The 26,885-nt window shown below is 42.1% G+C and overlaps 1 protein-coding gene across 2 annotated transcripts in view; it reads left to right on the forward strand.

Moving 5' to 3' along the window:
- PCNX2 (pecanex 2) overlaps positions 1-26,885 on the forward strand; it is a 454,272-nt gene that overhangs the window by 327,559 nt on the left and 99,828 nt on the right. For both annotated transcript variants that reach the window (XM_072141166.1, XM_072141167.1), the window contains 4 exons: positions 4,833-4,941; positions 8,148-8,277; positions 9,371-9,429; positions 25,367-25,582. In XM_072141166.1, the coding sequence (XP_071997267.1) occupies positions 4,833-4,941; positions 8,148-8,277; positions 9,371-9,429; positions 25,367-25,582 (514 nt within the window). The remainder of the gene's footprint in view (positions 1-4,832; positions 4,942-8,147; positions 8,278-9,370; positions 9,430-25,366; positions 25,583-26,885) is intronic.

Consider the following 26,885-nt stretch of genomic DNA (forward strand, 5'->3'; position numbering starts at 1 on the left):
ATACGGGTTACATACGTGCTGCATACGGATAAAAAACGTCACGTATATACGGCCGTAAATACGGGATTGGAGAAATCATACGGTCGTGTGAATGTAGCCTAAGCATGGGATTTACAATTCAAATTGTGTTGCAAGACAATTCACTCACATACACCGTGAAGAAGAAGGTGAACTCCGGCGGACCTCAGCGGGGCAGCGAAACATGCAGGAAAATGGACGCACGATCTTGAAGGTTCGCGCCGAACTTCATCCTTGTCAGAGAATGCACCTCGGGGATTGCGTCAGGACCAGGAAAGTAAATGTGGCCCCATTGTGTAGGTGGCAAAAAATTCCAGTCCCTGGTAAAGATGGTAGGAGGCAGATGGAGCAATTGGCAGCAGAAGTGTGGCATCAGGCGGGTGGCAGCATCACAATAGTGGCTGAGGCAGGTAGTTAGAAACCAGACTCATTTCTCAACGTTTGGGGGAGGCGTCATGGCTGATCTAATCTGATGTATAAGGCATTGGTGAGTTGAAATTCGGGCCGATCCAAGCCTGATTCATCTTGACAAAGGTCAGTCTCTCCACATTACGGGTGGACAAGCAGCTTCTCCTTGGGGTAACGATGGCCCCCTCAGCACTGAACACCCGCTCGGATGCCACACTACTGGCCAGGTAGACAGCTTCTCTACTGCAAACTCTGCAATTTGTGGCCATGCATCAAGTTTAGATGACCAGTAGTCCAGGGGATCCTCTACCTGGGGTGGTAAAGTGCTGTCCAAGTAGGCCACCACTTACTGGTGCTGCTTTTGGCGGCTACCCTCTTCACTAGGCGGTTGAAGGAAGTTGCTCATTATGGACTCCAGACTTAAGCTGCTGCTGATGGAGATACTACTGCTCCTACCTCCCCCCCATCTCCCCACAGCAGCCGTGAAGTATCGTTAATGGCTTTTCTCTGTTCATATAGGCGGTCTAACATATGGAGGCTGGAATTCCAGCTGGTGGAAACATTGCATATCACACTATATTGGGGGAGGCTGTTCTGACACTGCAACTTGAGGAGGGTGTGCTTGGCTTTGTGAGAATGGCTGAAGTGCTTGCACAGTTTTCTGACCATATTTAGAATGTCTTGCAGATGGCTGGAAGACTTCAGGAATCTGTTGACAACCAGATTGAACATGTGTGCCATGCAGGGCGCATGGGCAATCCCTCCTCGGTGCAGCATAGACATCATGTTCCTCCCATTGTCTGTCACCAGGGTTCCGATTTTCAGTTGTCGTGGAGAAAGCCACAGATTGATTTCTTCTTGCATGACGCAGAGAAGTTCCTCCCCTGTGTGTCTTCTTTCGCCCAAGCAAACCAGGTGTAGAAATACTTGACACCGCTGTGCAGCACTTAGACTTGTGGAGGCTGAGTCTCTTGTTCAAGTTCTATATATTTGTGAAGGGCTGGTACTGCCATTTTGGAAAAAAAATTTCGGCTTGGAGCGCTCCACCTCAATTCGACACAAGCCATTAGTTCTCTGAAGGGTGTAGAGTCCACGACTTGGAAAGGGAGGGACTGCAGTACCAACAACTTAACAGGAGCACAATCAGCTTCTTCATCGTAGGATGGCTTGACACATACAGTTGTCTCTTTTGTAATTGCCTCGTGCAACGACTGCTGCCACCATGTGTAGCGAGGAGCAGGAGTATCTGGACCGGGAGATGATGTAAAAAACAAACAGCTCCCTTCGGTAGAGGTACTGGAACCTTGACTGGCTGAAATGGCATGTGTGCCACTAGGTGCTGGTGCTGTTGCTGCAGCGGCAGGATGGACCTCCACGTCTGTTCGCCGTTTCTCCCAAGCCATTGGAGGGTGACACTGCATGTGATGACGCAGGGCCATGGTGCCAACTTTGGCTCCCTGACCAAGCTTCACTTTCTGCCCGCAGATTCTACATATACATACGCTCGGCTCCTCTGGTGTCTTATCAAAAAACTGCCACACCGTCGAGGTGGTGATTTTACTGCCAACACTCTACTACTAACTACTCTACTAACGCTGCTGCCTTGCTGAGCTCCTGTGCCACTGCTTACTTGGACCTGCCAAGCGGGGTTTGTACCCTGTGTTTGGCCCTGCCACCCTGCTGACTCACACCTACAGTAGCGACTGGCTACCTGCTTCGCTGCCTTAAGCACAAGCTGACACCCTCTTCACCTGACGATGATGATGAATCCCTTGCTTCACCCGGCTCCGCGATCGGCTACATCATCATCGATTTGTGTTTCCCTGTCACTGCTATTCTCCTCAATGGTCTGTATGCACAGCCTGACTACTTGGACTAGGAACTAAGCTCCCGTGCCATTCTCCACATCTCTACTTTCCTGCCTAGTGCACAAAGCAGCAGATGTCTGCCCCACCTGTTCACTGCCAAGCAGCTGCTGACTGTCCTCAAGCAGTTTGTCCTTGCTGTATAGTGACGCTGAGGCCAGACCACCTAGTAGATCTCTGGCTGAGTGAAATGAGCCTGGGCCATGCCAACTAAGGGTTGTATCTGACGAACCAACGGACTCTTGGCTTGGGTTGTCAGTTGTTATCTGGGAGGAAGTGGATGACCTAGTCAACCAATTGTCAACCTTTGGGTTGTTTATCAACACACCGCCACTAGATGACAACGGCAGTTCTGGCCTCACAGAGTTATCCCTGCCGCGACTTCCCATTACTGTGCTGCGACCTGTGCCTGCTCCACCTGCCGCCTCTCTGTCTGATATATTGGTTAATCAGCTATGTTGAACTGACACGTGTCCACTTTATTTTCCAAAACTTGCAATTTGGGGTATACAGAAGGACAAGAACTGACACAGAATTCTTCACTTCAGCAACAAAAAAGAACTGCTATTTGGGGTATACAGATCCCTCAAAACGGACACCCTGGGATTGAAGCAGAAATCACTAGAGAAAATATGTGGATTTTACACAGATTTCTTCCTATTCACTTCAGCAACAAAAAAGAACTGCTATTTGGTGTATACAGATCCCCCAAAACGGAAACCCTTGGAGCAAAAATCACTACAGCACAGTACAGTACAAGCAGCTGGACGCTACAGGCAGCATGTGCAGTGTGAAGTGCCGAGATTGAAAGTGGCTGCCTGTTTTTTAGGGCTGTGTGACATCACATAAGCCTACCGGTCGCTGTTAGGCTTACAGGTCTGCACATGTGATCAAGGGTGTTCCTTTCTCCTTCCCAGAGTTCTCTGCCCAATGTGACAGGTTGTGCTTGCACAGATTTTGGTAATAAAGGAGAAGAAAAAAACTTTGTTCACACGAATAACCATAAACTTCGGATTTGTCTAAAATTCGGACCGAATTCCAATTTGTTAGAATCGATTCGCCCATTCGCACCCATTTTGGTAATAAAGGAGGAAATTAAAAAAACTTTGTTCCCACAAATCACCGTACACTTCGGATTCATGACGAATCAGTTTTCCTGATATTCTAACCGAATTCCGATTGGTTTGAATCGTTTCGCCCATCTCTATGAGACACATGCGACACTTTGCGGGGGCGTAAATATCCCTTTGCGGAGAAAGATTTCAAACTCTAAAATTTGTTTCCGAAGGTAGATGCGTCTATTGCCAAGATCTCCAAAACAACTTCTTTGCCTTTTGATGATGTAGGTCTGTTGAAGGATTCCATGGATAGGAAGGCTTGTTTAAGAAGAAGAGGGAAAATTTGGCTACCATGTTGCAACCAAGTATTGCACCAACCTCCACTGCAAGGGGGTCTCAAAGTCTGGTTAGACCAGCTAAAACATCATTTGATCTCCGAGACACCTTGTGAAGACGCCTCTGTGGATCTAGTGGGAATGGCATCCAGGTTAGTTGCTCTCTCAAATGTGGCTAGAACTATCTGGTTGAAGTCCTACAGCGGTGACGCTGGATTGAAAGCCAAGATTTGTTCATTACATGCGAAAGGGACAGGCTGTTTGGCGCTGCCTTGGATGATATCCTTGAAAAAGCTTTGATTTTCTCAAGAGCAAAGGTTCTATCGTAGCCACCAGTCCTTTCGGACCCAGAGGAAATTCCAGATGGACTTTTAGTGGAGAGGGAGTCTAGAAAAATCCCAGGCTGAGGAAGGGGATTCTTATTAAACCCCAACTATTCCAAGTATAAATCAGAATATTCTGAGTTGCACACTAAACCCTTTGGGAGCTATCTCACAGTCGCGGACCGATCCCACGTCCAGCAAATAGTAAAAATAAAAAAAGTCTGACCGGAGCTCCTTTTGTGTCCTTTTGTATATTCTTTAGCGAATCCACAGTTTCGTTCTACTTTCCCTCTCAGGAACTTCTCCAGTGTACTTTCACACAAGGGATACTTGGATGAGAATAGATCACTGTTCAGACAGTCCAGCTGTATTCCAAGTATAATTTAAAGAGTCATGACGCCAGTCTCCCAGTGGGGGTGGGAGGGGGACTAAGGTGGTTTTATCAGGCTTGGGAAAGTCTATCCTTCTCCCCCTGGGTAAGAGACTTAGGTCAGGTTTTAAGAAGCTTCACCCGATAATTTGTTTTGATGCAATATAGACTTTAGATGATCATTTAGAATGATCTAGTATAATGCATACCCTCTTATGATGTTTGAAAAAATGTATAAAGTCTCATGGGGGCTGTTTATATCTTTTTCCAATTTTGATAATTCAGGTACTGGGTGAAATTTTCAGGTTAAGAATTCACCTTATCAACAGAGAAGAATACTTCTAGGCACAATTATCACAATTAAGATTATACTAATGTGTTAACTTAAATGTTTTTATTACTAAACCGTTATAGACCAACCTGGTAATTTTACTATTTACTATGTTCTCTTTTAGATATGTGATCTTCTTCAAAAACTACAATATGTGTTAACATATATTGCACCATGGCAAATAGCTTGGGGATCATCATTTCATGTGTTTGCCCAGTTTTTTGCCATACCTCGTATCCTTTTGCATATGTTAAAAACTATATTAAAGCACAAAGGTAACTATGCAAAATAACATTCACATTGGCAACAAACTTTCGACATCCAAAAAAGTCAGAATATTTCCAGTTGCCCATGGCAACCAATCACAGCTCCCCTTTAAAATATTTTTGAGCACTGCTAAAATGAATTGGTTGCCATTGGCTAGAAATATTCTGATTTTCAGACAGCTTGATAAATCTGCCCCATTGTATTGTAAATTGGTATGGACTTGGTAGTGCAGAATCCACAAGACAAATGAGACAAGAAAAAGAATCCATAACTTTATATTTTCTATATCACTTGTCAATAGGTTCTACTTACTTGCACATAAAATCTGTTCTGTGTACTACAGGAGTGCAGGAAATAAATAAAATGTCATTTATAGATCAATAGTCTAGAGGAGAATGTGTTTAGAAATGCACTACATACATTGGTTAATAAAAACATGTTTTGTGTTCTTTTTAATCCTTGAACTCTATTCCAGCTATGCGTTTCTGAACATTTTGTTGTGTTATTTGCCAGGGCAATTTTTGACATGTACAAATAAAACCAAAATTACAGCATTAGTAAACCCCAACAAACCATATGTTTTCTGAAATTGCATTTAGGAGTTTATAGTAGGCACCTTAATGCAATTTTAATTCAAAGTGTAAAATTGTAAAAAAAAAAAAAAAAAAAAAAGAGTTCATAGATACCTCATAGTCATTTGTTCACATGAATAAATAATCATAAAATCACTTAATCTGAAATAACCAAAAATCTGCTTTTAACTTGACACCATCTATTTTTGTAAGTAGTTCTGAAGTGTCCTGAATGTATGGAGGAAAAGCTGTGATGAGGGGGAAGAGTACAGTGATGGCCAAAAGTATTGGCAAACCTGCAATTCTGTCAGATAATACTCAGTTTTTTTTCTCCCAAAATTCTTTTTTATTATTAACTTCATTTAATTTGTTTTCAATGGATAACCACAAAAATAATTGTCAAAAAGCCAAATTGGATATAATTCCACGCCAAACATAAAAAAGGGGGTGGGAAAAGTATTTGCACTCTTTGAAATATCATGTGATGCTTTTCTAATTTGTGTAATTAACAGCACCTGTAACTTACCTGTGGCCAATGGCAATAACTAAATCACACTTGCAGCCAGTTGAAATGGATTAAAGTTGATTCATCCCCTGTCCTGTGTGCTTGTGTGTACCACATTGAGCATGGAGAATATAAAGAAGATCTGTCTGAGGACTTGAGAATCAAAATTGTTAGGAAGCATGAGCAATCTGAAGGCTACAAGTCCCTCTCCAAAGACCTGAATGTTCCTGTGTCTGCTGTGTGCAGTGTCGTCAAGAAGTTTAAAGCCCATGGCACTGTGGCTAACCTCCCTAGATGTGGACGAAAAAGCTAAATTGACGAGAGATTTCTACCCAAGATTGTGCGGATGGTGAATAAAGAACCACAACTAACATCCAAACAAATTCAAGCTGCCCTGCAGTCTGGGGTACAACAGTGTCAACCCGTACTATTCGTAGGCACCTGAATGAAAAAGGACTGTACGGTAGGATACCCAGGAAGACCCCACTTCTTACACAGTTGCCAAAACTTACCTGAGAAAGCCTAAAATGTTTTGGGAGAATGTTCTCTGGTCAGATGAGACAAAAGTAGAGCTTTTTGTGAAAAGGCATCAACATAGAGTTTACAGGAAAAAAGAGGCCTTCAAAGAACAGCACATCGTCCCTACAGTCAAACATGGAGGAGGTTCCCTAATGTTTTGGGGTTGCTTTGCTGCCTCTGGCACTGGTTTGAGAGAAAATGGTTTGAGAGAAAGCACTGGAGACTTCTAAAGTGGCCAGTAATAAGTCTGAATCCCATAGAACATCTGTGGAGAGATCTCAAAATGGCAGTTTGGAGAAGGCACCCTTCAAATCTCAGGGACCTGGAGCAGTTTGCCAAAGAAGAATGGCCTAAAATTCCAGCAAAGTATTGTAAGAAACTCATTGATGATTACAGGAAGTGGTTGTTCGCAGTTATTTTGTCTAAAGGTTGTGCTACCAAGTATCAGGCTGAGGGTGCCAATACTTTTGTCTATATTATAGTTTCAAAATGGTATAAATGAAAATATCAGTTTGTATTGCAAAAATTACGCCTTAACCAACTCCATATACCATATATAATCGAGTAAAAGCCAACCCGAGTATTACCACCCAAAACTTATTGGTGGGAAAACTTATTGAGTATAAGCCTAGGTTGGGAAATGCATTGGACACAACCTCGTATATAGCCTGCCAGTCCCCTATAGTATATAGCAAGCCTGTCCCCCTGAAGTGTATAGCCTGCCAGCCGCCCTGTAGCATATAGCCTGCCAGCCCCCTGCAGTATATAGCCTGCCAGCCTCCTGTAGTATATAGCCTGCTAACCCCTTTTAGTATATAGCCTGCCCGCCCCCGGTAGTATATAGCCAGCCCCCATGTAGTATATAGCTTGACAGCCCCTTGTAGTATATAGCCAGCCTCCCTTTAGTATATAGCTTGCCAGCCCCCTGTAGTATATAGCCTGTCTGCCTCAGTAGTATATAGCCTGCCAGACCCTTGTAGTATATAGACAGCCCCCCTTTAGTATAAAGCCTGCCAGCCCCCTGTAGTATATAGCCTGCCAGCCCCCTGTAGTATATAGCCTGCTAGCCCCCTGTAGTATATAGCCTGCCTGCCCCCTGTAGTATATAGCCAGCCCCCATGTAGTATATAGCTTGCCAGCCCCCTGTAGTATATAGCCTGTCTGCCCCCAGTAGTATATAGCCTGCCATTTCACTATGTGAAGGGGCGGCTGGCCATTTAACTATGTGTAGGGCTGCACTGCGTTTCACTATGTGTAGGGGCTGCGGGGCATTTCACTTTTAGGTGCCTGCTGCAGGGCATTCCATTTTAGGGGGTCTGCTGTAGGACATTTTCATTTTAGGGGGTCTGCTGCAGGGAATTTCATTACTAGGGGAGGTTGTATGGGGCAGTACATTACTAAAGGAGGCTATAACCTATGCATTTTCTCCTCTAGGCTTATACTTAAGTCAAAAAGTTTTCCCAGTTATTTGTGGTAAAATTAGGGGCCATGGCTTATCTCAGGTCGCCTTATACTTGAATATATACATTATATCACGTACTTATATACTTATGTACTTAACATACAATTCACTGAGATTCAGGAATGCTTTTTTTCCAAACATTTGCAACATCAATATTGTCCTGTCCCCTAAGTCCATTTCTTGGAAGTGTCATTTTTATTGCATCATATGCAAGACCAATAAAGTTTTGGGAGGAAATTAACAGGTAAGTAACTCAAATGATGGTATAATGACTGATAGTGGTAAATGTGAGACAAATTAGTTTAAATGACAGTAGAGTTACATAGCAGCATGCTAAATAAACAATTAATTAAAATTTCAAAAATTTTATTTTTGGAGCATGAATGATATTGTTCCAAAATTAGCAACTGCTTCTTTATTTGCTCCCTGCAATTATCTTTTAATAAAAACAAAAATGGGTTGTTAGGCTTAACTGGAGGATCCATGGCCTCCTACAACCAAAGAGATTGATTAGAGTTTACGCCCGAAGCCGACTAAAAAACTCAAGTCTATAACAGCCCCTTGGGGTGTAATGTTAAGTTTCTGATGCACAGAAAAAAATGTTTAAGATGGTATACAGCCTTTTATGAGTTATCATAGCTTCATTCCAGCTCCCATGGGTAGACTGGCATATGAAATACTTGATAAATCTTGCCCATTATCGGTATATATGCCTCAGAACGATTATTTATAAAGATTTTGTTTATATTGGTAATTTAAGCTTTGCCAAATTAATAGCATTAAAGGTTATAGCAATCCTAAAGTATATAACTTTATTCATCTTTTTACTGATTTGCAAAATAGAAATAAAAACTGTTGAGCCCACACATAGTACACCATATCTCTTTTTCCCCTATTTCCGTTATGCCCCCTTCACCTCAGGGGGCTACTTATAGTTAGCTCTATTATTTTTCACCCTTCCCACTCCCATAATTCACTACCTTCTGTGGCCCCAACCCCCCATCATTTTGTGCCCACTAACATTGGGGCCAAACCCCCCTCTCATTGTACCCCACCTCACACCATTGCTTCTAACATTGTGCCCTTCCTCCCTCCACTAATCTTCCTTTTCTTCTTGTACAGATGTAGCACTGGTTAACATGACTTGAACTCTGTAGTGTTAGTGAAAGCCTAGCTACTACTGAAATAGTCTAGGCATGGCAGTTTAACACTCTCCTTGGTCCACTGAACCACTGTAATTAAGTCTCATTTACAGTTTGATGTACATGGACCTACATACATACAGAAAAATACACTAAAAATGATTTCCATCTGGTAAAATTTGTTTCTTGTTTTAGCACCAAAAGGCTTGACAATATGAACACAAGACTTCAGCATCAAATTGAAAAAGAACCAGGTAAGTAGTATAAAAAAGTAATTCAATTTTTCTATAATGATTTTTAATGAATCTAGTTGTAGTAGGGCTTCTTTTAGACCACAAGTGGGGACCAGCTAGACCTCCAATTTTCTTCTCAACAGCATTTTAACAGAACCAGGATAGGCAGACTCCCAACACCTGCATTTTACTGTATTCATGTTCTTAAGACATTGAGAAACAAGTGGAGCGGTGAAATCACCAATGGACCCTGATACCTGTGCCAACAGTTATACTATGTCCTTTTTATACAATGGTGCCCAAAACTGTACACAATGGGGCTTATTTACTAAGGGTCAGAAAGCCGCACTTTCGTCAGGTTTCCTGAATATTTCCGTTTTGCAGCGAAATGCCCCGGGATTTTAGCGCATGTGATCGGATTTTGTCGCATTGGTGTCGGCTTGCACGCGATAGAAATCAGGGGACGGGCCGTTGGACAACCCAACGGATTCGGACAAACCACAGAATTTAAAAACGCGATTGTGTCGCAAGATCAAGCACTCACATGTACCGGGAAGAAGCAGGTGAACTCCGGCGGACCTTGGCGCAGCAGCGACACATGCAGGAACTCGGACGCAGAATGTTAGTGAATCGCGCCCAAATATTTCATGTGTGGTCTGAACAGGGCAATTCTATGCCCTTATCGTGAGAATCTATTTCTCTATTCATACATCCCATAATCGTATTTGTTTTATTAACAGCAGCCTGGATGTGGTCAGTAAAATGAATTTTACCATCCTCCAATACCCCTGGTCTTTTTCAGCTGCAGTTTTTGCCTGTTTAGAGCATAATTATACTTTTTGTTTTCTATAGGATTACATTTAAATACAGCCTTGGTATTAATTACTTTACACAGCTTAGTATCATATGCAAATATTGAAACTTGACTGTGTAAACACTTTATAAGGTCATTCATAATAATATTAAAAGGAAGGAAGCCCAATACTGATCCCTCCCGGTAACACCAATGCAATCTGAGAATGTGCCATTAATGATGATTTTTTTTTTTTCTTACTAAGCTAATTGCTTACCCAAATACAGATTTTCCCCTAGTCCCAGCAGTCTCATTTTATGTACCAACCTTCTATGTGCAGCAGAAACAAATTTGGGATCCAGCACTCTGTGATGCAAAAAGTGTCAATCATTAGATCATGTGATCCGCAGTATCGGCCCTCCTGTCTTCAGCCGTGGAATGAAGAAACTTGGTAATAAAAACATTAATATTTTACAAATATACATAGAAAGAAGGGAACTTAAGTTAAATCACAATAGACAATATGTCCACTTTTTCGGAATCAAGGAAAATCACAAAAAGAGAGGTAAGTTACCCAAATGACTGGTGTAAAGAACGCATGAGTACAAAGCCATAATATACAAACTTGTTCACACCACATGTAATATTTGCTATTAAACTTAAGCAGGATATGTACACGAACGTAATGTGATATCTAGAAGAGGATTCAATAGATCAATATGATGTCGGATCTTTTATTTAAACCTTCCGGTTGTCGACTAACTAAAGTAAACATCCAGAAGGTTTCTCGATTAAGTAGCTTACGTTTCATGTCTCCTCCTCTAATGGGCTGGTAAACTCTCTCTATACTAGTCCAAGAAAAAACGTCTGTGTGTTTATTATGGCAATCTCTAAAATGTTTGGAAATGGAAGAAATGTTTACAGAGTTGTTGCTTATATCAGATAAATGTCTGCGTATATAAGTATATAGCCAGCAAGCCCCCAGTAGTATATAGCCGCAGCAGCCCCCCAGTAGTATATAGCCAGCAGCCCCTCAGTATATAGCCAGCCAGCCCCCAGTAGTATATAGCCAGCAGCCTCCCAGTATATAGCCAGCGAGCCAGCCCCTGCCCCCCAGTATATACCCTGTCAGCCCCTGCCCCAGTACATAGCCTGCCAGCCCCTGTGCCCCAGTATATACCCTGCCAGCCCTTGTGCCCCAGTATACAGCCTTCCAGCCCCTGTGCCCCGGTATACAGCCTGCCAGACCCTGTGCCCCGGTATATAGCCTGCCAGCCCCTCTGCCCCAGTATACAGCCTGCCAGCCCCTGTGCCCCGGTATATAGCCTGCCAGTCCCTGTGCCCCAGTCAATAGCCTGCCTGCCCCTGTGCCCGGTATATAGCCTTTTAAGCCCCTTTGCCCCAGTCAATAGCCTGCCACCCCCTGTGCCCCGGACCCCCGCCCCGTTGATTTAAAAAAAAATATTCAAAACTCACCTTTCCGGTGGCCCCCTTGGGTCTTCTTTTCTGTCTGTCGGTCAGTGGCAGGTCCATGCCGCGCACAGCGCTGACGTCAGTTTGTGCCGGCTGCCGACACACACAATTCTATTGCAGCGCCAGCGGCTGATGTCAGTGCTTGTAACATCGCACAGACCTGACGCTGACCGAAGAATCACACAGAAGACCCAAGGGGGCCGACGGAAAAGTGAGTTTTGATTTTTTTTTCTTTTTCTTTCAGCGGCAGGTCAGCGGCAGGTCCATGCCGCAAACAGCGCTGACATCAGCCGCTGCCGCTGACCTTACAGTGTGTGCCGGCTGACGGCACAGATGAGCTGAAGGGGGCCGCCGGAAAGGTGAGTTTTGATTTTTTTTTTTTCTTTTTTTTTTGTGTCGATTTTTGTTTGACTCGAGTATAAGCCGAGTTTGTGTTTTTCAGCACATTTTTTGTGCTGAAAAACTCGGCTTATACTCGAGTATATACGGGGTATTACAATTGATGTATGAGTTTGTTGTAATTCATACCTGTGTTCATAGATGTAACTGTGTCTCCTGACTTTGCATTGTTTGTGTCCACATCTATAATTGCCCTTGTACATTAGCCAAGTAGGTTTTTTGGCAATGTATTTAATGCCAGGAGATATAATTTGACGTAAAATTGGATCCTGGACAAGCATGGGGATGAATTTTTTTTAGAATGTCAACTATTTGGGGAAACTGATTACTGTATGATGTAACGAATGGCACCATATGTTTGCCCTTGTTATTCGTAACTTTATGGCTTCTCATGTCTAATAGTGTCCTCTGTTCGTTAAAATTGATGAAATTGATTGTCTTGAATAGGAAGCATTAAATAAAGTGAATGAGGAAATAAACGAGTTAAGAACGACCCTACAGAATGCTTTACCTGTACCAGTATTTGAGGAACGCATGAATGATATAATCACCAAAGTCAACAACATCGAGAAAGAGATATCAGAAATCTAAAGAAAAAAAAAATTCCAGAGAGATGTTATTGACTACTAAAGGAACGAGATTTACACATGGAAAAGATGTGAATACGACAATGGAAAAGGAGCACCAGGTGATACACCTAAATCAATCCTCAAGAGAGGTAAATCTAAGAGACGCTACAGGAAATCACCTAGGAAGGTCAATTTCTCAGAAACTGATGACTTGGATGGTAGCACATCATCAATACCCTCCAATGCCAATGAAGTATCAGGAGCCAAACATACAGGGAGAAGTGGCACATCAACTTCTGTACGACCTCAGACCAACACTCAACCGTCAAAAAACGAAAAGGAAACATAGAAAAAACAGGGACAATGACTCGACATCAGAAAAAAATTACAGAAGTGACACATTCGGTCATAAATTTATCTAGCTATATATTAGATGAGAGTCAAATTTCCTTGTTGAGCAAAGGTCTTAACTTTTCTCCCTCTTTCAATTTTGATTTATTTAAAACAATACTTGATGTAAACAAACTTGCCAGGAACATCACAGTTAAGAAACAATTTTTTGTTTCCAGTGCAGAGGAAGAGGTGGTTTCCTTGCAGGGAGATTCACCTAATGATTATATCAATGAATTGTCTGTACCTAGTTCGCACAATATTTTTTCAGATCAATGCAACGTTTTATGTATGCGGGCTCTTATGTGTGGTGGTTCTGAAACTAATAGATATCACATTACGTTATTGTACATATCCTGCTTAAGTTTAATAGCAAAGTTTAAGTTTAAGTTTAATAGCAATTTTTTGTTTCCAGTGCAGAGGAAGAGGTGGTTTCCTTGCAGGGAGATTCACCTAATGATTATATCAATGAATTGTCTGTACCTAGTTCGCACAATATTTTTTCAGATCAATGCAAAGTTTTATGTATGCGGGCTCTTATGTGTGGTGGTTCTGAAACTAATAGATATCACATTACGTTATTGTACATATCCTGCTTAAGTTTAATAGCAAATATTACATGTGGTGTGAACAAGTTTGCATATTATGGCTTTGTACTCATGCATTCTTTACACCAGTCATTTGGGTAACTTACCACTCTTTTTGGGATTTTCCTTGATTCCGAAAAAGTGGACATATTGGGGCAAATTTACTTACCCGGTCCATTCGCGTTCCAGCGGCGGCTTCTCCGCTCTGGATTCGGGTCCGGCCGGGATTTAATAAGGTAGTTCTTCCGCCGTCCACCAGGTGGCGCTGCTGCGCTGAAAGTAAACTCATCGCGCCGGAATGCACCGAGCTGGACCAGGTGAAGGTAAGCGGTCCTTATGCGACACATTTTCGGTTTTTAAATGCGGCGGTTTTTCCGAATACGTCGGGTTTTCGTTCGGCCACGCCCCCCGATTTCCGTCGCGCGCATGCCAGCGCCGATGCGCCACAATCCGATCGCGTGCGCCAAAATCCCGGGGCAATTTAAGTACAAGCGGCGCAAAACGGAAATATTCGGGTAACACGTCGGGAAAACGCGAATCGGGCCCTTAATAAATGACCCCCATTGTCTATTGTGATTTAACTTAAGTTCCCTTCTTTCTATGTATATTTGTAAAATATTAATGTTTTTATTACGGAGTTTCTTCATTCCACGGCTCAAGACAGGGGGGCTGATACTGCGGATCACATGATCTAATGATTGACACTTTTTGCATCAGCTTCATATGCATCATCCCTCCCACATTGACCACCTGACCTGTGACGTCATGGGGATCACATGATCTAATGATGGACACTCTTTGCATCAGCTCCGTGTGTATCACCCCTCCCACATTGACCACCTGACCCGTGACGTCATGAAGCGGGTGTTTTAAAAGTATTGTGTTCATTTGTACATATCAGATCATGACTAAGGCAGCTCTTGCCGAAACATGTTGATCCATGTTGCAGCTATGTTTGTCCGCATGATTTTTAACTTCAATAAAGGAAGATTTGACTGATTAACGAACCGTCTCCTCGTATGGTACAGAGTGCTGGATCCCAAATTTGTTTCTGCTGTTCGTTTGGCCTGTGGATGGAGGCCGGTTTCCGGAGCACCTGCCGTGTTTTGGAGTATGGACGTGTCATTGACACCTCAAGTACGGGTGAGCCTGCGTTTTTTTCTACATTTTTGTTCCATGCTATATAACCTTTTATGTGGCACTGTATCAAATGCCTTGGAAAAGTCCAGATACTCAACATCCACAGGTCCAGACTAGAACTTACCTCCTTGTGGAAGCCAATTACATTAGCCTGACATGCCTGTTCTCTCATAAACCGGTCCTTAAGGAGTCTTCAACTATTATGAATAATGGTCTGTCTATCATAGCACATAATTCATGCAGTATCAGGGGGTGTATGCCATGTGGGCCTGGTGATTTGTCTATTTTAATGGTTTTGAGGCAGTGCTGCACCTCTTCCTGGGTTGAACTTTTGAGATTCAAAAGAGAATGTGCATTATTCTTTATATTGTCTTCCACTGTGGGATTTTCCTGGGTAAAGACTGTTGAAAAGGCAACATTAAATAGATTGGCCCTTTCCTCTTCTCCCTCCACTATAACCAGAGGGCCAACAAGCTATATTTTTAGTTGTCTGTTTTCTGCAGAAGTTATTTTTCTCTCTATCATAGTATCATAGTATATAAGGCTGGAAAAAGACGCAAGTCCATCAAGTCCAACCTTTAAGAATTAAATAAATGTTTTATCCCCATAACCAGTGATATTTTTTCTCTCCAGAAAGTCATCCAGGCCTCTCTTGAACATGTACATAGAGTCCGCCATAACAACCTCCTGCGGCAGAGAGTTCCACAGTCTCACTGCTCTTACAGTAAAGAACCTTTATCTGTGTTGATGGTAAAATCGCCTCTCCTCCAGGCGTAGAGGATGCCCCCTTGTCCTGGTCACAGACCTAGGTATAAAAAGATCTTTGGAGAGATCCTTGTACTGTCCGTTTAGGTATTTGTACATTGTAATGAGGTCTCCCCTCAGTCGTCTTTTTTCTAAACTGAATAATCCCAAATTTTTTAATCTGTCAGTGTATTCTAGTTCCCCCATTCCCCTAATAATCCTGGTTGCTCTCCTCTGCACCCGTTCCAGCTCTACTATATCCTTTTTATACACTGGTGCCCAAAATTGTACACAATATTCCATGTGTGGTCTGACCAGGGATTTGTATAAGGGCAAAACTATGTCTTTATCATGAGAATCTATTCCTCTCTTGATACATCCCATAATTTTATTTGCTTTAGCAGCAGCCGCCTGGCTCTGGTCACTAAAATTAAGTTTACCATCCACCAATACCCCCAAGTCCTTTTCAGCTCCAGTTTTACTAAGTAATTGACCGTTTAGAACATAATTATACTTTTTGTTTCCATGGCCCAAGTGCATAACTTTACATTTATCTACATTAAACCCCATCAACCATTTCTCTGCCCACTCCTCAAGCTTCCACAAATCCCCCTGTAATGCTAAACTATGAACTATAATCCTGTAATGCCTCATCGCTACCTTCTTGTTAAATGCCTTCTCGTTTATTGCTCGCCTTACAGTATTAGTTAACCACATTGGCTTTTTCTTGTTTTACATGCCTTTTTTAGAATATTTGTGAAAATGTCCCATTTTTTGTGGTGTTTTTGTTTTTGAGAACATTGTCCCCGTTTATGCTTTAAATGTCCTCCCTTAGCTGCTGAAAATTTGCCTTCCTTAAAATCAGAGTGTTTGTTACCCCTCTACTAACCATCATAGTAAAGTGTAATATAAAATCAATGATGAAGTGGTCACTATTAGCCATTTTCTCCCCAGCCTGTATTTTAGATTTTCTGGAATGTCTGTTGGTTAGGATAACCAACAATTATAGAATTGGAAGAGACAGTGGCTTCCTGTAGATGTTAATTCCTCCCCTGAGCTATATGGCCTACCTCTTGAGATGCATAGGAGATTTGGTAACATTCTACTTCTCATAATAGTGGAGGTATGCAAGATTTTTTTCCCCTGCTTCCAAAATCATCAGCATGGGTTAAAGGGAGATGGTGGATGATGTATGGATTGTTATACTGTAATGCATTGTAATATTTGTACTATTCTTTTTTATATGTTTGTTATTGTAAAAGAAATAAGTTTCAATAAAGAAAAAAAAAACCTGCAAAACAAAATTAATACTTATACCTCATACATGAATACCCTAAAGGTGTTTTGTTTCTTGACTTTAGTCAATTAACATAGGGTAAAGGATGCTTTACATAAGAGAGCACAGAAAAACAATTCCAGCAAACTATGCACTTCCAAAGCCAAATGGTTCTCCTTCCTTTCTAAGCCCTGCTATCTGCCTATACAGCTATTTATGAGCATATATTGCAGTATTAAGAAGTTATAGAACCAAAAAGATAATTCCACCACACAGTAATCAAGTAAAAATAAAAATCAACTTTTTATTAACGGCAATCTTAAAAAACATAGTATTATAGTGTTGTTAGACACCCATGCACAGGAAGAAAATACCCTGGCACTAGGCAGTGTGGGTCAGTGTGTGGCTCATTTCCCCATGGGTAAGGACATGTGTACTTTCAGGATTCTTTGTTATTTATAGCATTGTGTGACTACACTTGTAGGTTATGTCACTGTCCCTGTATATATTTTTGCACATTTTATACTTGGTGTACATTCTGTTTTTCCGCCCAAGGTTGCATCATATGACATTATACCATTATCTGTCGTGCTGCTAATTTGTTATCATTGTGTAACCTATGTATATGTTTTTAGCCCGTAGGGTATTTTCCTGTGCATGGGTGTCTAACAACACTATAATACTGTGTTTTTTAAGATTGTCGTTAATAAAAAATTGATTTTTATTTTTACTTGATTACTGTGTGGTGGAATTATCTTTTTGGTTCTATTGCTCTATGCATATTCCACTTTTCTCAATTATATTTTTTTGACCACAGCATCTATAGCAAAAATTTCTTTGTTTGGTTTAGTATAAAGAATTTGTGTAACAAAATCTTTTACTTTTTTTGCAACCCAGTGGTAGCAAATTCAATTAAACATTAGTGAAGTTAAAATAACAAAATCCCTAGAAAAATATCTTATGGCGTGTAATTTTTAAGATGAGATCACTTTTCTGCATTTGATTCAATTTAAATCAAGAGATACTTAAAGTGAAAAGTACACCTGACACCTGTCTACGAGACAACCAAATTGCGACAGACGGACCTCTCTGTCCACTATGACGTCTGGTGCAGCTCTCTGCATACTGGTAATTTAGTGTTTAAATGTGTCTTAGAGATGAGCGAGCACTAAAATGCTTGAGTGTTTGTTATTCGAGTCGACCTTTTTCTAATGCTTTTTTCAAGGGGACCAAGGCTCTGCACAGGGAAGCTTGGCCAAACACCTGGGAACCTCAGAAAATGATGGAAACACCACAGAAATGGACAGGAAACAGCAGAGGTAGCATGCATGGATGCCTCTGTGGCTGCCTAATCGCACCATTATGCCAAAATTATGGGCAACAGTATGGCGATGACAGAGTGACCGAGTGAGGCGAGTTAGCATCTAAAACATGCAATAATTCACCCTGACACTATAGGGGACAGCATGCGGAGGCAGCAGTGGCAGGCTAGGGAGTGGCATGGCGACATACCCCAAATGGACTCAGGCTTCAAACCAATTATAAAAATTCCTTTTGGCGAGGATAACGTGTAGCATTGTACGTATCAGTATTTGGCCTGCTTATGGCAGCAGAGAGGAACCAAAGGAGGGGAGCACGAAGCGCTGAAATGACTTCCTATGTGAACAAAAGGTTGACTGTATATTTAGTCGATAACACAGCATAGCGGCGACAAAGTGACCAAGTTCCATAACGTATCTGGTGAAACACCCGAAAAATGAGCCTGACACAGCTCGTTTGCTAAGGGGACGACATGTGGAGGCAGCTATGGAGACAACGTGTGGAGGCAGCTATGAAGACGGCGTGTGGAGACTGCTATGGAGACGCCGTCTGGAGGCTGCTATGGAGACGATGTGTGGAGGCAGCTATCGAGACGACGTGTGGAGGCAGCTATGGATAGCTATTGGATTGTTAATACCACAAGAAAAAAAGGAGCCACTCAAATATAAATTACACAGAAAATTTATTCCGTACCCCCCGAGGAAGCATGGGAGAAACGCGCGTTGGGGTGGGTAATAGGTAAGACACTGGTCTTTTACTTCTATTCCCACCAATTGCACATACTTGTGCATTCTAATTTAGGACTTATGTACATTGGAAATTGTTCAAAGGCATTCATTTTGCCAATTGTTACCTCTTTGTGGATATACCCTATTGTGTAATGCAGGAGTTTAGCTAACTCAGATCATTAACCCCTTAACGCCGAAGCCACTTTTCACCTACCTGACACGGCCCATTTTTTCAAATATGCCCTGTGTCACTACAAGGGGTCCAAGTGATTTTAAAATTGTTTTCTCGTGATACTTTGTACTTCATGTTAGTTGAAAAATGTTGGTGGTATGTTTTGCATTTACTTAAGAGAAAATCAGATATTTGGTGAAAATTTGGAAAAATTCTTGATTTTCGAAATTCAAAATGTTCTACTTTTTCCATACATAGTCATAACCGCAAAAATACTTAATAACTAACATTCACTAAATGTCTTCTTTATGTGGACATGGTTTTTTATGCATACTCTTATTTTTGTAGGATGTTATGGGGCTTTGAACGTTAGGTGCGATTTTTCACATTTTCATAAAAAACGGTCAGGTTTCAAATCACTTTGAGAAGCCTAAATAAAAGTAAAACCCCATAAATTACGCCATTATAGAAACTACACCCCTCAACGTACGTGAAACAACTTTTATGAAGTTTGTCAACCCTTTAACTGTTTTACAGGGGTTAAAGCAAAATTGGAATTTTTTTGGCTAAATGAATGTGTTTTTCAACAAATGTTCAACAAAATGCTCCACAAAATTTGATACCCAATCCCTTCCGCGTATAACAATATCCCATATGTGGTGGTAACCTGCTGTATGGGCACACGCCAGGGCATCGAAGGGAAGCTGCGCCATTCAGAGCAGATTATGCATTGTCACTTTTTATTGGCTATACAATCTTTATTTTTTTGGACATATAAGGGCTTATTTTTTGCAACATGAGATGCACTTTACAATTACTTCATTTTAGTGGGTCATAAGCTTATTGATGAGATTTTATTAACTCTTGAATGTATGGAAGAAAAGAAAATTGTCAAATTTCTTTTCGTATTTTTGGGGGTTCATACACCCTACACTAAATATACTATATTATCTTTATTCTATAGGTCACTACAATTACGGTGATACCTCATTTATATAGTTTTTCATTTATTTTTACAACTTTACTGGATAAAAACTAATATAGAGGAAATCTCATTTGTTTTTGCATCGCCATCTTTTCGGAGACGTAAGTTTAATATGTTTTAGTTGACAGAGCTTGTTTTTTACGTGTTGAAGTTGTTCTTTTCAGTGGTACCATTTTGGCGCACATAACTTTTTTTGATCACTTTTTAGAACATTTTGTGTAGAGATTTTATGAAAAATTTACATTTTTGGCGTGTTTTTCGGGTTTTGTTTTTACGGCGTTCACCGAGCAGGTCCAATAATGTTTCTGAGTTATTGTACGGATTATTACGGATGCAGCGATACCAAATATGTGGGGTTTGGTTTTGTGGGGGTTTTTTATTTATTGCATGTGTATAGGGAATATTTGTGTTTAGGGGACTTTAACTTTAATTCTTTTTATTAAAAAAATGATTTTATTTAATGTTTTTAACTTTTTTAAATTAACTTTTACAGGTTAGCTTGAACAAGCAATCCACTGATCGCTTGTTCAAGCTCTTCTTTACATTACACAGTGTAATACAGATGTATTACACTGTGTAATATAACACACTGAGCAGTAGGCAGGGACCCGGCACACAGAAGAGGATCGCGCAGCCCCGGGCACTAGCAGTCCTGGGTCTGCGATCAGAGCAGCGGACGCCCCCCCGGTAAGCGCCGCAGGGTGGGGTCCGATTCTGTTCAAATGCCCCTTGCACGCCGTGGGTGTTAGAGGCAGGTGTCAGCTATAATGTATAGCATGGCGTAATAGTACTGCATTTTGCGGGAATGCACCTCCCCCAATGCAGTACTATTACGTCAAATGTCGGGAACTTTTCTGTGTAATTTTATATTTGAGAACTGAGTGGCTCCTTTTTTTCTTGTGGTATTGACTATGTTTGGGAGTAGTTCCGTATTTTGAAGGTGGAGGGCTTGATGCCTGGTCCTATTATGTAGCAAGATGAAGATGTGGTTTTTGTTTTGTTTTTTCAAATTTGGATAGTGCCTCTATGTGGCAGTCCAAAAAAGTTTTCAAAAAAGAGGACCGGATCGGCGGCCCTCCAAAAAAATTAAATACATAGAGTACCTGTATGTGGCACTCCTAAAACATTTGCAATACTGAGGGCTGCGAATCTGACCCTCCATAAAAATGTAATACATACAGTACTATAGCTAGAGCCAGTTGGCCCTGGCAAAAAATAGCCAGTTGCCTCTGCTTTAGTGTACAAAGAGGAGGAGAAGGAGGAGAATGAGGAGGAGTAGTGCATACATGAGAATTATTCAGGTTGAGCTGCTTTCACCTGGTGGAGAATGGAAATCCTGAGAAATCCAGGCTTGATTCATCCTGATAAACATCAGCCTGTCAGCTCTGTCAGTTGACAGGCCTGTACACTAATCGGTGATGATGCCACCAGCTGCACTGAAAACCCACTTTGACAACACGCTAGTGGCAAGTCAGGCAAGAACCTCCAAGGTGTACAGCGCCAGTTGGGGCCAGATGTCCAGCTTTGAAACCCAATAGTTGTAGGGAGCTGTGTGATCATTTAGGACAATGGTATGGTCAGCTACATACTCCCTCACCATATTTCTGTAAAGATCACCCCTACTCTGCCGAGACTGGGGACAGGTGACTGTGTCTTGCTGAGGTGACATTAAACTGGCAAAGGCCTTGTAAAGCGTACCCCAGTCAGTGCTGGACAACCTGCCTCCTCGCCTACTCTCCCTCGCTACTTGTCCCGCAGAAGTACGCCCTCTGCTGCTAGCGGTGTCAGATGGGAAAGACTGTTTCAGCTTGTGCACCAGGGCGTGCTGGTATTCATGCACTCTCATTCTCCTTTACTCTACAGGGATCAGAGTGGAAAGATTTTGCTTGTACGTGGGTCCAGGAGAGTGAATACCCAGTAATCGGTGCTGGAAAAAATTCTTCGAACGCGAGGGTCACGGGATAGGCAGCCTAGCATGAAATCTGCCATATGAGTCCCAACGTGCAAGAATTCACTCCCCTCACTGGCCTGACTCTCCATTTCCTTCTCCTCCTCCAACTCCTCTTCCTCTGCCCATACACGCTGAACAGTTAATAAAGACGGAGCAATGGTCTCGCCGACATTCCGCCTGTGATACGTGCTGAGAAACAGACCGGAGGGTGCTCTGGCTATCAACAAGGGAATCTTCTTCCCCCATCTTTTGTGACGAGCGCAAAGCTTCCGACTTCAACAGGCCAAGCAGTGGGATGGTGTAGCTGATGATGGCGGCATCGCCACTGACCATCTGTGTTGACTCCTCAAAGTTACTCAGCACCTGACAGATATCAGACATCCACTTCCACTCCTCATTGTAGACTTGAGGAAGCTGACTGACCTGACTAGCAGTTCTGGTGGAAGTTGACATCTGGCAGTCTACAATCGCTCTGCGCTGCTGGTAAACTCTGGATAACATGGTTAATGTGGAATTCCATCTCGCGGGCACGTCGCACAACAGTCGGTGAGCAGGCAGTGCTGCACTGCCTTGAGAGTGGCAGCATTTGTGGTCGACTTTCTGAAATGCGCACAGATGCGGCACACCTTTGTGAGCAAATCAGACAGATTGGGGTATGTCTTGAGGAACCGCTGAACTATTAGATTTAACACATGGGCCAAGCATGCCACATGTGTCAGTTTGCCGAGTTGCAGAGCCGCCACCAGGTTACGGCCATTGTCAGACACATTCATGCCTGGCTTCAGGTTCAGCGGTGCCAGCCACAGATCAGTCTGCGCCGTGATGCCCTGTAATAGCTTTTGGGCGGTGTGCCTTTTATCGCCTAGGCTCAACAGATTGAGCTTAGCGACGGCACTGCTGCTGCACCTAGAGCATCCGACTGATGGCGCCATGCCCACGAATGGTAATTCGGAGGAGGAAGTGGAGGAGGGGTGGGAGGAGGAGGCATAGTAGGCCTCGGCGTCAGCAGTATATGAGCAGCCCCAGGGTCAGACTTGGTCCCAGCCTCTACCAAGTTAACCCAATGTGCCGTCAGCTATTTATAGTGGCCCGGCAGCACTCGTCCACATGTCCGTGGTTAGGTGGACCTTGTCAGAAACGGCGTTGGTCAGGGCACAGATGAAGTTGTCTGACATGTGCTGGTGCAGGGCTGGGACGGCACATCAGGAAAAGTAGTGGCGGATGGGGACCGAATACCGAAGGGCGGCCGCCGCCATGAGGTCTCTACCAGCCTATAGGGCAGCATCTCCAGGCTCAGTAATTTGGAGATGTGGACGTTGAGGGCTTGGGCGTGTGGGTGGGTGGAACTGTATTTCCTCTTGCGCTCCAGCATCTGGGGTATAGACAGCTAAACGCTGCGCATGGAGACATTGGTGGAGGCTGTGGAGGCGAAGGTATGGTTTTCGAGTGGGAGGTGTTTGTGCCGGGGTCGTGGGCAGGGGGCTGACTAGCAGAGGCAGCAAATGACACAGGGGAAGGAGCAGTGGTGGGCCCGGCCGGAAGTGAACCTGAGAAGTGGTTTGTGACTCTGGAAAGGGTCCATAAAACAGTTCCTCAGAGTATGCCAGATCAAATTCCAAATTTTCCTGGGAGGGGGCAGACTGGCGGGAATGAGGTTGAGGTGGAGGAGCTGGAGGAGTACTCACTTGGGTAACATGGGTGGACTGCGTGGAAGACTGACTGGTGGACAAATGACTTGAAGCATTGTCCGCAATCCATGACTTCACCTGTTCGCACTGTTGTGGCCTCAACAGTGCTCTACCACGAGTCCCAGTAAGTTGAGACATGAAGCTAGGGAGTGTAGCTCTGCGGCGTTCCCCTGCTCCCTCATCAGCAGGTAGTGTCTCACCCTGCCCAGGACAACGGCCTCTGACCCCTGCAGTACTTGGATGCCCACGCCCTCGTCCTCTACCCTTAGCCCTCGGGTTCTACATTTTCCAAATAAAAGTCTATTTTATAGACAAAAGAGAAATATAAACTGTAAATTTTTTTTGGTAATTTTTTTTTATGTTTGTTTTTTTTTGGATTCATAGAAGAACAAAACGTGCAGAAGAAATCAGACAGCAACCTCAGAAGATGATTACTATGGCTAGTTTCTAACCAACACAGACAATTTTTTTAAAAATGTCCCGGTATTGATGTGAACAAAAGACCGTATTTGATTACGCCACACGTGACGTACAGTACGCTTCACCGGCAGAGAGAATGTGGATGGGGATTTCTGGAGAATAGCTTGCTAAACAGTAGCAGGCACAACTGTTCAACTACAGTAGACAAAATTTGATTGCTATAACGGAGATTTCCCACCCCCAAAAAAAATTAAAAGAGAATTTTTTTTTTTTTTTTTAATTTCTTTATGAATGAAACACACAGAAGAAATCATAAAGCAAACTGAAATGTGGATTGCTAAATGTCCCAGTACTAATGTGAACAAAAAAACGTGACCTACAGTACAGAGAATGTGGAATGGGATTTCTGGAGACTAGCTTGCTAAACAGTAGCAGGCAGACTAAGCTAGATGAAATTGCATTTGCACCACTGACAGCACACAAAAGGATTTTGTGCTGTGACTTTCACTTTCGAAAAAATAAAAATTGACAGACTGTGCCTTATTCAATCAAACCCCCAATAAATTGTCCCACTTAGCTGTTTAAAATGGATATATATGTCACTAAGAGCCAAAAATAATGTTCGCAAGTCTCCCTGCAAATTCATCAAAATATGGTAGTAGCTGCACTACTAGTGCCAACAAGCCCAGCCACAAGCAAATAAAAAAAAAATAAAGCTATTGTAGCCCTAACAAGTGCTGTTGGGTTCTTGTAGGATCACTCCTGCCTAACACTAATCTAATAGAACACCCTAACGCTATCCCTGACCAGCAGCAGCTCTATCCCTAACGGCATCCAGGCAGAGAATGATCCGAGCACCGCGGGCTGTGGCTAGTATATTCCAGGGTCACCTGATCAGGCCAGTCAACCACTGCTATCGACATGTAAGTGTACCACGTGATGCTGGGTGTACTGCTGAGTCTCCTGGCTTGTGATTGGCTCTGTTTCTGGCCGCCAAAATTCAAAACGAGAAACATTTTCTCGAGCTGGCGAAACATTCGACGAGTATGTTCGCTCATCTCTAATGTGTCTGCAATGAAGCTCTATTGTGAATTATTGTTTCCATTATAACCCAAAACTAGGAAGATCCGATTGTTATAGGGACTCTAAAACACTTTATCTGGACACTTGCATGATCCGACTTCGGGGTTTGCCTGATATTAATCTGACTGCTTTTGTGTAAATCACACTGAAAATTAAATGCAAGATTTTATTTCCCTCTCCTTAAATAAATGTATAATTTGATTTCACACATTTTTAGTAATACTCATCTTTTTCCCCTAGGGAATGATAATGACAATTTAAATTCAATTTTCTATGAGCACCTTGCAAGATCACTACAGCATTCCTTGTGTGGAGATTTAGCATTAGGAAGATGGGGCAACTATTCTTCTGGAGACTGCTTTATCCTGACTTCAGATTATTTGAATGCATTTGTCCAACTGGTCGAAACTGGAAATGGATTTGTGACATTTCAGCTAAGAGGACTTGAGTTCAAAGGTACAAGACTCGGGGATGCTATCACTACAGCTCAATTGTGGAAGTGGATGCACATGCGCAGCTGCTGAATTTGCATTTATAGGACTGAATACACTTCCATGAGTGTATCCAGCTTCTGCCAAATTGGGGGCAGTTCATCAATGTATCGCACAGATACAGTCTTCTGCTGCACGCATGGGCACCTCCATCTTGTCAAAGAGGCAGCTTCGTGTTAACCCATGCATTACAATGTGCTATCAGCACATTGTAATGAATGAGAAGGAAAATCCCCATATACTGCCATACTGTAGTATGGCAGTATATGTTAGGAGCGATCAGACAACCTAGGGTTAAAGTACCCTAATGAGTCTGAAAAATAGTAAAAATTAAAATAAAAAAAAGTTAAAGAAAATTATAATTAAAAAAACATAAAATTCTAATCACCCCCTTTCTCTAGAACTAATATAAATAAACAGTTAAAATCATAAACATATTAGGTATTGACGTGTCTAAAAATGCCTGATCTATCAAAGTATAAAAACGTTTTTTCACTGCGTTTAACTCCGTAATGGAAAATAGCGCCCAAAAACGAAAATGGCACTTCAAAATTCTATAAAAAGTGATTGAAAGGTTGTACAGTCCTAAAAAGGATAACAATGAAAACATCATCAAATGTCACAAAAATACGACACCTCCCAATGCTCTGTATACAAAAGTATAAAAAAGTTATTGGCGCCAAAAGATGGCAAAACCTAAAAAAAAATTTTGTACAGGTGGTATTAATTTTTGTAAATGTATGAAAACATTATAAAACCTATACAAATTTGGTATCCCCGTAATCCACCATTTTGAAGTGTAATTTGTTACAAAGAAAATTAGCCATAACACAGCTCTGTATATGGAAAAATAAAAAAGTTATAGATTTTTGAATGTGGGGAGTGAAAAATGAAAATGCAAAAACAAAAAAGGGCATAGGCAGAAAGAGGTTAATATCCCGTGCCCTGTACTGGAAAGCAGGAATGTAGTGAAATGCATTTGCGCTGTTTTCTTGTGGGCTTGGATTTTATGACTGTCACTAAGCGCCCTACATGACATGTCTACTTTACTCTTTATTATTTTTATCCCCATCACGGGGATACCAAATTTTATAGTTTTTATAATGTTTTCATACATTTACAAAAATTAAAACCAGTACAAAAAAAAAATTCTTCATTTTGCCATTTCAGGCGCTAATAACTTTTTCACACTTCAGTGTATGGAGCTGTGTGTGGTGTCAATTTTTATGATGTTTTCAATGCTACTATATTTAGAACTGTACAGCCTT

This window comes from Engystomops pustulosus, chromosome 3 (genome assembly GCF_040894005.1).
Source record: "Engystomops pustulosus chromosome 3, aEngPut4.maternal, whole genome shotgun sequence".
NCBI lineage: Eukaryota > Metazoa > Chordata > Amphibia > Anura > Leptodactylidae > Engystomops > Engystomops pustulosus.